General features: G+C 36.4%; 1 protein-coding gene across 3 annotated transcripts in view; it reads left to right on the top strand.

The window, feature by feature from the left end:
* LOC122324731 (disks large-associated protein 2-like) overlaps window positions 1–14,613 on the top strand; it is a 96,512-nt gene that overhangs the window by 36,431 nt on the left and 45,468 nt on the right. For all 3 annotated transcript variants that reach the window (XM_043219357.1, XM_043219360.1, XM_043219359.1), the window contains exons 2-3: window positions 3,306–4,459; window positions 14,318–14,532. In XM_043219357.1, the coding sequence (XP_043075292.1) occupies window positions 3,377–4,459; window positions 14,318–14,532 (1,298 nt within the window). In that variant the 5' untranslated portion in view covers window positions 3,306–3,376. The remainder of the gene's footprint in view (window positions 1–3,305; window positions 4,460–14,317; window positions 14,533–14,613) is intronic.

The following is a 14,613-nucleotide window of genomic DNA, read 5'->3' as shown; positions in this document are numbered from 1 at the left end:
CATTTGTCTTCTTGATGACAGACTCAAGCATGTGGAGTGTATCAGAAAGCACTTATGTATTTTCAAACTTTATCCAGTGTAGACAAGATAGCAGCTGTGTTTGTCATTTCCATTTGCTTTTGATGCTACGTGACACATTCATTGTAATCAAGTTAGATGGGTCAAACCACTAAGTACTAAGATGACTGTTCGCTGATGTCTTGCTCTGCAGTGTTTATGCAAATGTTTATGCCCGGGAGTTGTCATATTTTTACCTCAGATCCAAAACTAGCTTGATTAAATAAATGCTTTGTTTTAATAAGAAGAATGTTTTAAGCTATAAAACCTGCATGACGTTTTAATGATACAAAGACCAAAACATCTAGAACAAGGCAAATTTGATTTCTCATGTCACGACCCCCTTTAATATAACTTAAAGCACTATAACTATAAAGCAGTTTAATTTAGTTGTAAATACGATTTATGCAATTAACATTATTTGTTTTCACACTATTGTATTTTCTTTTAAATTATAATTCTGTAATAGGTAGCCTTTTGAAAGTATGCTAAAGTGTACTTTTTTTACAAGGGCTTAAAAATTTAATGCAAATAAAGATGTCTGGAGCTCTTTGGACGTTCAGACCTGACCTGATCAGTTGGTTGTATGGCTGATATTTTAAGTGGTGGGGTACCTCAGCATGGGAGATAAATGCATGTGGTGTGCAGTAGCAGCTCTCTCTGCTTTTCTGTGGTGTATGTAGACAGATCACTTAAGACCGAGAAAGGCCTTAGGGTAACAACTTGAATCGCTTATGTTAGCTGCTAATGCAATACAGTGAACCAGTACTTTTTTGTCCCAGACCACAATATTTCTGACCTCTGGGAATCTTTGTACACCATCACGTTTTGAATATGAAAAAACACTGAAGTAGATCAAACTACAATAGGTTAGATTTGAGTTTTAAATGATTAAAAATGTAATAATTCATGGATGTAATACATAGACTTAGAATAATAACATTACAACAGTTCTGATCCTTGCAATGGTTGAACAGTTTTACATTTTTTATCACTACTCATGTCTGTGTTCCAGACGAACTGTCAGCTTGTGCATCAGTGGTGGCGATTCGCTCAATAACACTAATTCAAGCAGGAGCTAAATGAGTCATTGAACTATTCATTCATTCGTTTGGTAAAAAACAAAACAAAACAGGTGATTTCCTTTATGGCTTGATGACTGAACCATTCATTCAAATGATTCAGTCAGAAATGAGTCAAGTGACTGTCTGACTGAGTGAGTCATTGAATGATTCACTTAACTGATTTGTTCTAAAAAGTAACTGAGAGACTATGCCAGAAAACAGACTAGGTACTTCTTTTTTGAAAATAATAAAATATGTTCTTTATTACGTTAGAAGTTGGTCATTTATAAACTTGGAAGTCTTGAAAGTTTGTTAAAGGGGGATTCACATTAACGTAGAACACAACCAAGAAAACAGCTCCAATCAAGTCGTTTCAGCCATACTTCGTTATAGAATTTGATTCTTCTTTTCTGACACACTCCATTTCTTGTTAAAACACACTTGACAAGCTTATTCTTTGCATTTTTCACACATATTTTTTTGTTCATGCTGCTCATGCAACACTTCTGCTTGATGCTGTCATTTGCACAAATATGCATTGCTCACATTTGCAGTGTTAAACCAGCTGAACAAACCAGAACCTATATATTATAAATGAGTTTAGTACATTATGAATATACCACTTTTTCCTGTTGTCATTATCATGTAACTTGCTAGCGTCAATAGTGTCACTTTACTTCTGTTCACGGACCCAGATGATGTTTTTGCACTTCAAAATCTCAATTTAAAATAATATTTACAGGTACTACATTCAGGCATAACATTCTTTTGACATACTATTTTCAACTGCTAGAAGGGAAGCATGTATATTTAAATCTAGCTACTGCATTTAAATGATTTGTTGGAAAACTGTGTACTTCTCACATGAACAACATTTTAAAATCTTCCTAAACGTGTCGCAATGTTTTTAATTAGTAACAGAATTCATCTTGCAACTAGGGCTTAATAAAGGTTCAAATCATGAAGAAGGCAAAACTATTATTGTCGCTGTAGTGTTGTTGCGGGCGCCATGTTCAGGAGACTCTTGTGAAAAGTAAAACTACTTTATTTGTGCTTCCAAAAGAGGACATAACTTGAAATCAGTGATCAAGTTGTATTACAGTACTTTTTCAGAACAGTTCAACCCAAATATGTTCAGCATGGATAAAGGATTCCTAAAACCTGCAGTGCAGCCAATGCTCTATAAAGTGTGGCAATTCCATTTATTTTAAAAGCTGAACTTATGCATTACATGTGATGATTTTGACTTAAATTTTACAGTTATATTTATATAATTATGTAAATAAAGAACCAAGCCTCTGCTTTTAAATTAAAAAAAAACTATTTTATTTTGTCTTCATGTGTTCATGTTTTATCATCACTTGAATGCATTTTGGATATGTGTATATTATATGAATACAAACATAACTAACAAACAGATACACACACATTTATACACAAACACACACAAATACATACAGTATACAAACACATTTATACATGTGCGCACCAGCACTCACACATTTAGTCAACATACCTACATATATATATATATATTACCGATCGACATTATCGATCTTTCCACAACATAACCAGAGTTATTTCTGTGCCTGTAAACGCTTCTCCGTCTGACTAGCCTATTTCATCCTAATCAGATTCAAAATGGTCAAAACATGATATACATGCAGGATCTAAACATATGATCTGCATTATGATCTGTATTGTCTCTGATCCTTCCGCTTATGACAATCATATTTTTTCAGAGCCTGGTAGTCACGAGAAGTCCCATAACGCATTCAGAACATGCGCTAGGGCTTTCCTTACTGTAATACACCTAGAATAGGGAATGATATAAAAACTTGTCTTGGGGGGTTGGAATTAATCTCTTAAATGACGAGATATCTTGTCAGTGGCAGGGAATGAGTGAATGGCTGGTTAGCATGCACTAGACCTCCAAAACCCTTTACCTTCCCCACCTGTATAGATCTGCTACAGGTTATTATATATGCTACTTGTGCAGCAGCAGTGTGTCTTACATACTCACAACTCCATATGCATTGGCACTAGCAAGTTCATGTACTTGCTTTGCAACAGCAGCACAGCAGATAGAACTTTGTCTTATTACCAGACGAGTTGTGATGATAGAAATAAAGTTGAGATTGATCTAGTAAAATTGATCACCTTTAATCTTTATCTTTATTCCAGACCAGCAGTATTCGCCCTGGTCACCATCCCGAGATTTCAATGAGGATAGTAGCCTCGCTCCACCCAGGAACATGAAGGGCTTATCAGGTGGTCGTGCACCGCACCAGATTCCCACACTGCCCCCGTGTGGACTGGCGGAGTGCGAGCATCTTCATGACCTGCATGGCATGCACGTGACGGATCTGCGCCACTCCTACCTGCTCAGCCCCACGGAGACCTGCGCCATGGACTTCCATCATCGGCTCTCCCCCCGCAGCTCCATTCACTCCGATTGCATGATCATGTCACCCGTGGCGCTCACTTCCACTGCCCCCGCCGACCACGTCTCCAGCAGCACCTTTCCCAGAATGCACTACAGTTCGCAGTACTATGACCCAGCTGCCCGGGAAGACTGTGCAGCCATCACCACCTCAGCCACATCCGCTGCCGTCGCTGCTGCAACATCTGCCTCTCACCACGTCAGCAGCAAGAGCAACCGCATCCCCGCAAACCTGCTGGACCAGTTCGAAAAACAGCTTCCGCTTCATCGTGACGGCTTCCACACGCTCCAGTACCAACGCACATCTGCCGCCGCTGGTGGGGAGCAGCGCAGCGAGAGCCCCGGTCGCATCCGACACCTGGTGCACTCCGTCCAGAAGCTCTTCACCAAGTCCCACTCACTGGAGGGATCGTCTAAGATGAATGGCACCAAAGGTGAGAGTGGAGGCGGGGGAAGCCATCACCATCACCATGGCAATCATCACTCATCCAAGCATGGCAGCAAGCGCAGTAAAAGCAAGGAGCGTAGGCACCGGTCTGGGACAGGGGGCTGGTGGAGCTCGGATGACAACCTAGACAGCGACAGCACCTACCGTACGGCCAGCGCCTTGAGCCGCCACCACCATGAGCATGTCGGTCACAGTTTCCCAGAATCCATGCACACTCACTTTGGAGACCACTCTCTCAAAACCTCCAAAAGCAACAATGACGTCAAGTGTTCGGCCTGCGAGGGTCTGTCCATGGCACCTGAGGGGAAGTTCATGAAGAGGAGCTCCTGGTCAACACTTACCGTCAGCCAGGCCAAAGAGGCCTACCGAAAGTCCTCCCTAAACCTAGAGAAGCCCATGATGCATCAGGACCTTAAACCATCATTCCGGTCCTCACACTACCTACAGGTGAGTCATGGCTTTCTTAAGATAGATAAGATAGATAATAGATAAATCTATTGGTTTTAAATATCTCTAAGGAAAAACTGTCTGTTTTGTCCAGTTTCTTTTACTGAAATAGATGTATGTGACGCAAAATGCAATTGAAGCCGATAATTGATTATCTAGTGTTATTGTTTAAGGCCTGTGGGAACCATTGATGCCTAAGAAGGAAGGATCAATACAAACAGGATCCATGATGTAGTGTAAGACTTTGCTGTTAAAACATGTGGTAGTGATACACTTTTATTTGATATTTTATATTTATTTGTGCCATAATGCCAGAGGAAATAATAAACTGCACTGGCATATACATTTTTTCGGTTTTGCTGGTAAGTGCCATAAAAGGGACCCTTTTGTTGACAGTGTAGGAGCTTTTATTTTAACAGTACGGAAAACAGTCAGTCAAAAATATCATATTAGATCACCACTGATTTCATTTGGAAGATTTAACATATCTGTCAAAACAGATCTGAATAAAATGAGTACCAAAATGCAAGGACAATTTGAGTCCACTGCATTGTAGTATATAATATTTCACACATTGTGCTTTGTTGTATACTGCCTCTGATTTTCATTCTGAATTATGAAATGAAGCACACATAGGTCGTACTGACTGCTACACAGTTATTCAACTAATAAGTTCCTGACATATATCTGACATCTTCCTCCTTGAAGGTTAATTATGGAATAAGTACCAATGGTCTCCTTGTTCTGAGGAGCTAGGACTACTTTGTGCAAATCATCAGCACATAGAGCATTGTCATGTTTGCGTAGGAAAAAAATGAAGCCTGTCTTCTTGCTGACCTTATTAGAGACTGTCAGTGCCCAAGAGAAATGATAGCCTGGCTGGGTTGTATGTGACATTAAAGTGGATACGCTCACTAATTAACCATTCAGGGATAACTCTGAACTTCAAATTTGATTTCATTATAAGTGTGTTCCAGTGTGCTTAACCAGATAGATGTGTCTAACATGCATGATTTGTAACAGTTTCATACCTGAAAAGGTTAGGCATTAAGCTAAAGAGTAAGAAATGTCCAGGCAAGATCAGTCTCAGATGTTTCTTCTAAAATAAAATATACAATGTTTAAGTAAATGTATAAGCTATCAAATAAATGCTTATACCATGCTTAATATAAACCTGGATATTGTGTTTTTAAAACATATTTAGTTTATTAGTAAGGCTTAACTGTTTAATTTATTTATGACTGACACACAGTATTTATTTACAGTATTTGAAAATATTTACATGTATTTACCTGTATTATTTTCTTATATACAAATTTTAACATATTAAATATTTAATGTGTTTGTGTGAAAAAAAAAAAAAAAAAAAAAAAAAAAAAAATATATATATATATATATATATATATATATATATATATATATATATTTATTTTTTTTTTTTTTTTTTTTTTTGCAGTGTATGACCTTTACAGAGTGTGATTATAAATTAATAATTAATATGTTAACATGGAATATTGTGGTTTAGGGTTAGTGACTAAGTAAGCTATTTTTTCACAAAATTTGTAAATGTAAAAAGAGCATTAAGTAATGTATGAACTGAAGTTGACATTTCTTAGTACATCAACTAATACACCTTTAGTCATTGTATAGTTTCTGTTAAAATCACAATTTTATGATTCCATAACCTGAAAGCTATGTGACAAAATAATGTAGTTTAAATTACACACAGTATTAAGTTAATTTAATGATCAACGTTATTATGTCAACAGAACACATCGATAATATTTGAAACTTCAAAGGGGTTAATTAAAGCTACTTTTGTTTTTGGTTAAAAATTATCCATAATCAATATTTGAGCAAGTACATATCCAGCCAGTGTTCAAAACCTCACTCACTAGTTAGCTTGTAATAATGGTTTTTATTTTAAATGATACAGGTAGGCTTTGCCGAAAATTTAAGCATGGCGTCATTATATCACGTCTGCAAACATAAATATTGAGTTATTTCAAATTATTTCTAGCTTTTTCTCACACAATGTTAATGTTGTTAACATTAATAAATTGACAATAAAAATATAAAAATAATAACTGTAATTGTTTGCACAGTTTGATGTGTTATGAACTGATCACTCATTAGATTTAATCATCATTGATTTATTTATTGTAATACTTTTTTCCCTCAGTTTGTCAGGACATGGCAGACTTGTCACTTGATTATATGACAATGTACAGTAAAAATTCTTATTTGTGTCATATATTCCAAAACGTAGTCTAGAATCTGTGAATACTAAATACAGAATTCCAGGTTTTCAAACATAGACGGCGGCAAAGAGGCACAACTTACGAACTGTAGCTTTAAATAAAGAAATTAACTGGCAACCATATTTTTATTGCCCTTATTATGGATTTTTGAAAATTACCTTTCATGCAGTGTGCAACGCAATGAATGAAAACATCCTGCAAAGTTTTAAATCTGAAAGGTAAACCCAGAGTCCCAAGACGTTGACCTTGATGTCAACATGAAACATTAGCATATTGGCCGCCCACTTGTTGATCTGTTCATGTCGGTCTGAATGAAAATGCAAATTCATTCTTTACCACTAGGTGCTGCTTTTGGAGCATTAAAAACAGTTTGGTTTGATCTTGGAAGCATACTGTTTGATTTAATTAGTTTTGCATATTTTGGTGTCTTGGAAAATCTGAGCACAGTTTGGGGCATTATTGAGATCTGTTTTGAAGCTCAAGATTACCAGGCCCTTCTTCTCAGCTGTACCGAAAAGACCAGACTGGCTTGAATCCATGCTGATCGACTGGTGGAGCTGGTGTTCTTGGTTTACTAAGAAAGTTCAAATGTCTTTGGCTAAACTTCCACTTCCAAGTGGCTCTCGTTCATTTAAAACTTTATTTTGCTGCATTTGAAGATCTTAACTCACTTATCAACTCTAACCCCTGGATACATTTCTATCTCCCAGCAAATAGAGGAAGCGAAATGTCGTGAAAGGGCTTAACTCAATCTGAATTTGCAACGATAGCACGCAATCTCACGCTGAGTGGAAACGTCTAAAAGCATTCCGTAGTCATCGTTTCAACATCTGATGGTTTTATCTCATTTAGATTCCTCTAATCCCGCTCTTGAGTGGAGTTATATCTCGATCTGCACTTCCTCACTGTCAGGGAATAATAAATGTTCATTTACAGTTCATGAGTGTGTTGTCTGTAGTGCCTCCTTGTGTTAGAATGATGTACTGAAACTCATCTGGAAGACCACCAAATGTCTAGTTAGAGATGTTCCATTTCGTTCCTGTTTTACCAGATTTAAGGTTGATTTGTGTGACAAACGAAGAAACGCTGATGAATAGATAGCTTTTATGCTTTTGCAATGGGAGATTCTGCTAAATGACTCAACAAAGCAGGTTTAAAGGATGAAATGAAACAAGAGCACATATTGTACTTCAGTTCTTAAAAAAGTACTTGCAGGTGATATTATGTCCATGAAATAAAGTCCACTTAAAGGGATAGCTTTTATTTATTTCTTTATTTACTTACGTATTCCATTTTCCATTCCAAAATTCCATTTTGTAATAATTGTCTATTTTGATCTGTTTACCTAACTAAAACAAAAAAACGTTATGCTATATTTGACTAAATTTCAATTATAAACATTTAAATGCTTGACATACAAGTTTCAATACAAATTACATCAAAGTATATTTTAAAGGGACACTTCACTATTTTTTTTTTTAAAAAAGGCTCATATTCCAACTCCCCTAGAGTCAAAGTGTTGAGGTTCACTATTTTTGAATCCATTCAGCTGAGATCCGGGTCTGGGAGGTAGTACTTTTAGCTGCAGCATAGCATAGATCAATGAATCTGATTAGACCGGTAGCATCTTATTTATAGTTTATTTATTCATTTATTTTTTTCAACTTGACTCTTCTGTAGTTACATCGTGCACTAAGACCGATGGAAATAAAAGTGCTACCGCCAGACCCAGAGATCATCTGAATGGATTCAAAAATAGAAAATAGTGGACTGTTCCTTTAATTCACCTTAAGAGCTTGTCAGTACCTTTTAGCACAAAGGCAGCAAAAGATGCATATAAAGATGTAGGTCAGAAAAGCACTCTTATCTTATATAAATTTAAACTATAATTTATTTTATTTTAAATAACATGCAATTAAGTGTCCAAAAACATTATATTTAAGTCATAATTAAGTATATTATTTCTGAGGTATTACATCTTTAATACCCCTAAATATTCTTTTATAATACATGCTAAATTGTACTTATTTTCACAAGCCATGGCAACCCTGTGGATCACGACTAATTCCCTTTCTTTGTAGCTCTGTGTTAAAAGTATAATGTTTTAAATATAAAAGACTCGTATCATGAGGAACCCAATTTTCGTTCATGTTGTGAAATTGAAAAGCTTGAGGTTTTATGATGATATCCTTTAATTTTCAGAACTTCCTCCCTACTTTATTGAAGCTAAACTGCAAACACAACTGTGAACTTCAGACACAGACATAAATGCATCAGCACATTGCTGTCCAAAATTGACCTGTAGTGGGAAACTGTAATGGTAAAAAAAGCATGCACACATAAAAAGAATCTAATATTATAAATGGATAAAATACAGAGTATAAAAAGTACGATATGAGACTGTTGAATGTGAAATGAACTTATGAAAACAGATATTATAAAACAATTGGCGGTAGGACAAGAGACCTGTTGTCTGTCATGCTCCGCTGAAGAGATGAATTGGTGCTTTTCTCATGACGCTGTCTAGACATTGTCTTTGATTTTATCACAGTGATGTGCTTCAGAATCCAGTCAAGACACAGAGAACATTAAACCGCCAACTGAATTAGTCTGACTCTGATTAAAGGAGCATTCTGGGTTTCATATCAGTCGACAGCATTTGTGGCATTATGTTGATTACCACAAAAATGATTTTGACTCATCTGTTCAAACCTTTGATACAGCTTTTGTTTTGAAGAACAAAAAAATTGAGGTTACGGTTAGTCACTCGTAATGAAACTGAATTGGACCTTTTTTTTTGAGCATTTGAAGATTTAAGAGTAGAATTAATGCGATTTTAGCATGTTATCTTCTGTTAAAAACTCTCATGATGTACCTGGTCTCATGGCATAAATGGTGCACCTTTTAGCGAGACACAAAATGTGTCCTAGTATGTACCCATAAGCACATATCACTGCAGTTTCCAAAAGAAATGAACACTAGAGGCAGTACAAATACACACAAATGTATAAGTTTCGATTAACAAAGCAGACTTTTTGCACAATTACTTGAATATCGTGTGACTTTAAAACAATATTAATGTGCTGGGATTTTTGAAAACGAATGCTTTTGAAAGTTAGCATCACATATATCCAGCTTTATATCTATGGGTTGTTTGTTCTGTAGTTCATGGAGTACAGAGATTTACTCGAGAGGCGAGGAGCTCTGGTTCGAATAGCTTGTTACTGGGGTTCAACAAAACAGTTCAATTAAAAAGGAAGTTGAAATGATACGGTTGCTTCAACAGATGCCATTTTTATATCGGTTTTGCATTTGCTAACACTATCAGGTAGGTTTAGGGTTGGCTTTGGTGTAGAGCATATTTCCAACATGATAGGGCATTAACTTTTAGATACAGTCCACAGATATTTAACGTAATAAAAACTTTGAAACTGAGGCAAAACGCGTAATAAGGCACATAAAAACAGTATGGCACAAAAAGTGCACAGAGGTACAAATTTTCATGAGACCAGGTATTTTGCAGATACAGTGTTCACAGTCACGCTGAAACACCACTGTTTTACACTTTATCTGCTGCTGGAGGCACTGCTGGAAAATTATGGAAAATTGATTCACATCTGTTTAATGAATTTATGCATTTTGATAGCATCCCTTGACGTGTCTGCTGGCTTACATGCAGAAATTATAATGCACTTTTACAGGATGCAGGTGTACTTTTAAAAGTGATTTCATGCAGATATGCAATTTTAATGTAAATGATTCTTATTGGGCCATATTAGATGGAGCTCTACTGGACATAGAGTCTGCTACTGTATATGGTAATAATAATCTTGTGTAATCATTGGCTAAAAGGTGTTGTTAGGTATGAGTTCACAGTACTCACAAATGTAGCAAATGGGTTATTTGGCAACCATCCACAAAAACATGTTTCCCAATGGAAACTGCAGAGGGTACGCTTAAGAATGAAATTAAATGCGGTGTCAGTGTGGCTCTGAAACCAGGGGGGTGCACGGGTTATCGTATATTTCAGCATGGCTGGAAACCTCTACTGACTAACCAGAAGCCTGTTTTATAATACGTATGAATTTTTTGTGTCATGTTGTTGCGGTTTTGTATTTGCGTCTTATGCGATGTGTTGCAATCTACATCACGTTGCTCAAAAATATAAACAATAATATAACGCATAATGTAATTACTGATGTGCCCGATGTGAAATATTTACTTTGTATACATGTTTGCATAAATCCTTTGTGTTTAGGACATGATGGTTTTGATTTCACCTTATAGCATTATAGTATGCAGATCACGGACGACATTGGTCCACCAGTCGGTCGCATGGCTTATAAAACGGTCGGTAAATAGCGGTGGCACACATTACGCGAAAATACATTTTGCGTTGAATGGCATTTTATGGATTTCTTGCAAAATTGTTTCCTTATAATAAATCGGTCTGACTACCCCCGGTATAAACAATATCAGTTTCTCATCTGAAGTCTTAGCCGCACTGTTGCATATGCATGCTGTGTTCATATTTATTCATGTGTGGTTGCTATGGCTACATCCTACACAAATTTCTACCGTTATCCCTTGAAAACAAAACTGGAGGTGTTAACAAATGCTGTGCTCAGATGTAAGAGAATCTTTAAGGTTAAGAGGTCTTTAGGTTGCCTGACCCATTTTTTCCCTCACTACAGATTTACTGCCAATAAGCTCGAGCACAGTGAATATGACATTTAGAAAGAGCCATGAGCTGCATTCGGCAGAATATTTTAGCCATATTTCATAGACATATGAATATGTACTTAATGAGGCAAGAAGGCGCTCTAAAGTCCAGCTAATATAAATGTAAAATCATTTTGCACTACGCTACATTCAGCTCACACTCGAGTATATTCTTTCAGTTTATTATTTCCATATCAATTTTTGGTTGCACTTTATTCCGATAGTCCACTACTAACTTTGTAACTACATGTCAACTAATTCTGATTAATTTCAAGTCTAGTAACTCTCAGAGTAGAGTGTTAGGCTGGGTTTAAGGTTAGTAGAATAAAGTGTTAATTAAAATTATTAAGCAGAAAATCTACCGATGCTCTACTGACTGGTAGTTGACTCACTTACTTAATTTAGAATTTCTAAAGTGGACTATCGAAATAAAGCAAGTTTATTACCAACTTTTTATATTGTTAATAAGCATTTAGGACAATGGAGGGTGGGCTCCCGAGCCGGAAACGTGCTTTCTAAAAACATGACCCATGATAATGCAAAAACATGTTCAGAGTTAAGATTTTTCAATGAAGATATATTCAATATGCATTGTTGTACTAATTTTGACATTTAGGCAAAATAAAACAACACATTGTCCTTAATGCAATGCATATTTTTTAAAAATGAATGTATTAGTGTGTGCAAACAAATTATAATGAGGTGGTTGTTTTGCAACAAGGTTATGTCGATAAAAAAGAGACACGTACAAGAAAATGAGTGAATAAAGGTAAATTATACACATAAGGGACGGGGAGATGTCTTAAAAGCAAACAATGAACTTCAAGTGATAACCTTTAATTATTTTGTATGGCCCCAGCTTAGGGATTTAAATTTTTATGTGATGATGATGGCCAAACTAAAAATTTTGCTGTCCGTGGTTTCACAATTTGTTGTGGGTGTATGGGATGAGATTTTTTCCCAGCCTGCCCCTGTACACGAACTCTATTTGATTGTCATGTCTGTAGGATATGTAAGTCGCAATGTACTGAAATGTTAATAAATAAATAAGTCCACATAATTACTATCAAGAGACTGAAAGATAAGCTTGTAAGTGATCCAGGTTTTCTGTGGCAATCTGATCCAGATTTGGGTCCAAAGCTTTCTGACTCAGCTCTTCATGTCTTCTCGCTAATTGGTCTCTGTTTTTGGAGGAATATGAATTCCACTTAAAATGAAATGGCTTTTATCATTGTTTATTTTTTTATCTATCTATCTATCTATCTATCTATCTATCTATCTATCTATCTATCTATCTATCTATCTATCTATCTGTCTGTCTGTCTCTCTATCTCTCTGTCTGTCTATAGTGTGTGTATTAAATTATTTTTTAAATATTTTGTTTAGATTTTATTTTATTGCTTTTGGTAACACTAATGAAAAGATGATTTATGAAAAGATACTGTATAACTATTTTGTTTTAGTCATGTTTAATTTTTTTAACAATAAAACACATAGAGTAATTCTAAGAACAACTTCTTAATTGCTTTTGAACTCATTTGACTAACCTTTCATTGGATAACAAGAATTTAAAATGGGGGAAAACTTTCCATCATCAGGGCAATAATTATGAATTTCAATCAACTTAAAATGTTATGAATATGCCTGGAAGAGGATGTATGTCTATATCGTCCTAATGCACGGTGAGAAGGAGAATTTGAGTGACCAAAGACTCTTCAATGACCACAGCTGGACAATTGCAGAAAATAGTTGAGTCTCGCGGCCAGAAAACCTTAAAAACAACTGTCAGAGGATTTCAAGAAAAATTATCCTTGCTCATCCAAAAACAAACTCCAATATATTCAGTTGTCAGACATGACTGGACCTTCAAGTTTGACTGGCTTCTATGGTCAGATGAAACACTAAAGATGGGTTTGGTGAACACAGGGATATACCCCACGTGTACAATATAATATACTGCTGTATTTTTTGATGTTGTGGGCCTATCTTTCTGCTGGAGGTCCTGGACATCTTGTTTAGACACATGGTATCATGGACTCTATCAAATACCAACAAATAAAAAATCTATAAGTGACTGCATCTGTTAGAAATCTTATAATGGGCCATGTTTGGATCTTAAACCAGACAATAAACCAAACAAAAAAAAAAAACCCTCAAAAACAACACAAAAAGTGGGTCACTGAGCACCAAGCTTCTGCAATGGTCATTCCAGCCCTCTGACCTGTACCCTGTAGAAAACAATTGAGGTGAATGGAAGAGAAGAAGCATCCTCATGGAGCTGAGAATCTAAATGGTCTGGAGTGAGTCTGTTTTCTAACCTCCTCAGACGTTATAGGAGAAAATCTAGAGCCCTTGTCAAATGGAGGTTTCAAAACGTATTGAATAAAAACTGTGCCCAATGTTTGTTATCCAATGAAAAAAAATAAAGGATTTACAATGCAGATTAATCTTCGCAGCCTTCTTTATCATATTTACAGAGGCTGCCAATATCAGTGAGCAGCACGGTACATAATAAATACGAACAGTACACACAGATATATTATGTAATTAAAAACCTTTATTTTGCGGGCGATTAATCGCAATTAATCGTTTGACAGCACTATTTATTTATGTATCCTCTTATTTTTAATTTGTTGTTACATTTTAATGACATTATCAATTCACATGTTTATTTCGATTTTTATACTTGCTAATAATAAAGCCACAAGGAGCTCCTGGAATTCCTGGCTAATTGAGATGGATGTATCTGGCAGAATGTTAGCTGCATATGGCAGGTTTAGCAAACAGCTTGACTTGATGTGTGATGAAAGGTGCAGTATTCTCTCCCTTCACGTACGGGAACAGGCTTTGATGCTGCGTGTTTGTATCTCTGCAGGTGCCTCAGGATGAGTGGGGGGGTTATCCAGGGATTGAGAGGGACGAGGAGATCCCGTGCCGTCGGATGCGTAGCAGTAGTTACGTCAAAGCCATGGGAGACGATGATAGCGGTGAGTCCGATACCAGCCCCAAGACGTCGCCTCAGAAGACTGTGCGTTCCGATGCCCTTGTCCTTAAATCAGCCATGCAGAGGCCACATATAGACACCCAAAGGTAAGTCTCGTTAGATCTTTATCGTTCTCGTTTTCAACGCCGAGATGTTCGTTATCAAACCGTTTCTTCTCGATTCAAAAG

The sequence above is a fragment of the Puntigrus tetrazona genome, chromosome 20 (genome assembly GCF_018831695.1).
Source record: "Puntigrus tetrazona isolate hp1 chromosome 20, ASM1883169v1, whole genome shotgun sequence".
NCBI lineage: Eukaryota > Metazoa > Chordata > Actinopteri > Cypriniformes > Cyprinidae > Puntigrus > Puntigrus tetrazona.
The sequence above is the reverse complement of the archived record's forward strand: the minus strand, read 5'-3'. Positions and strand labels throughout refer to the sequence as shown.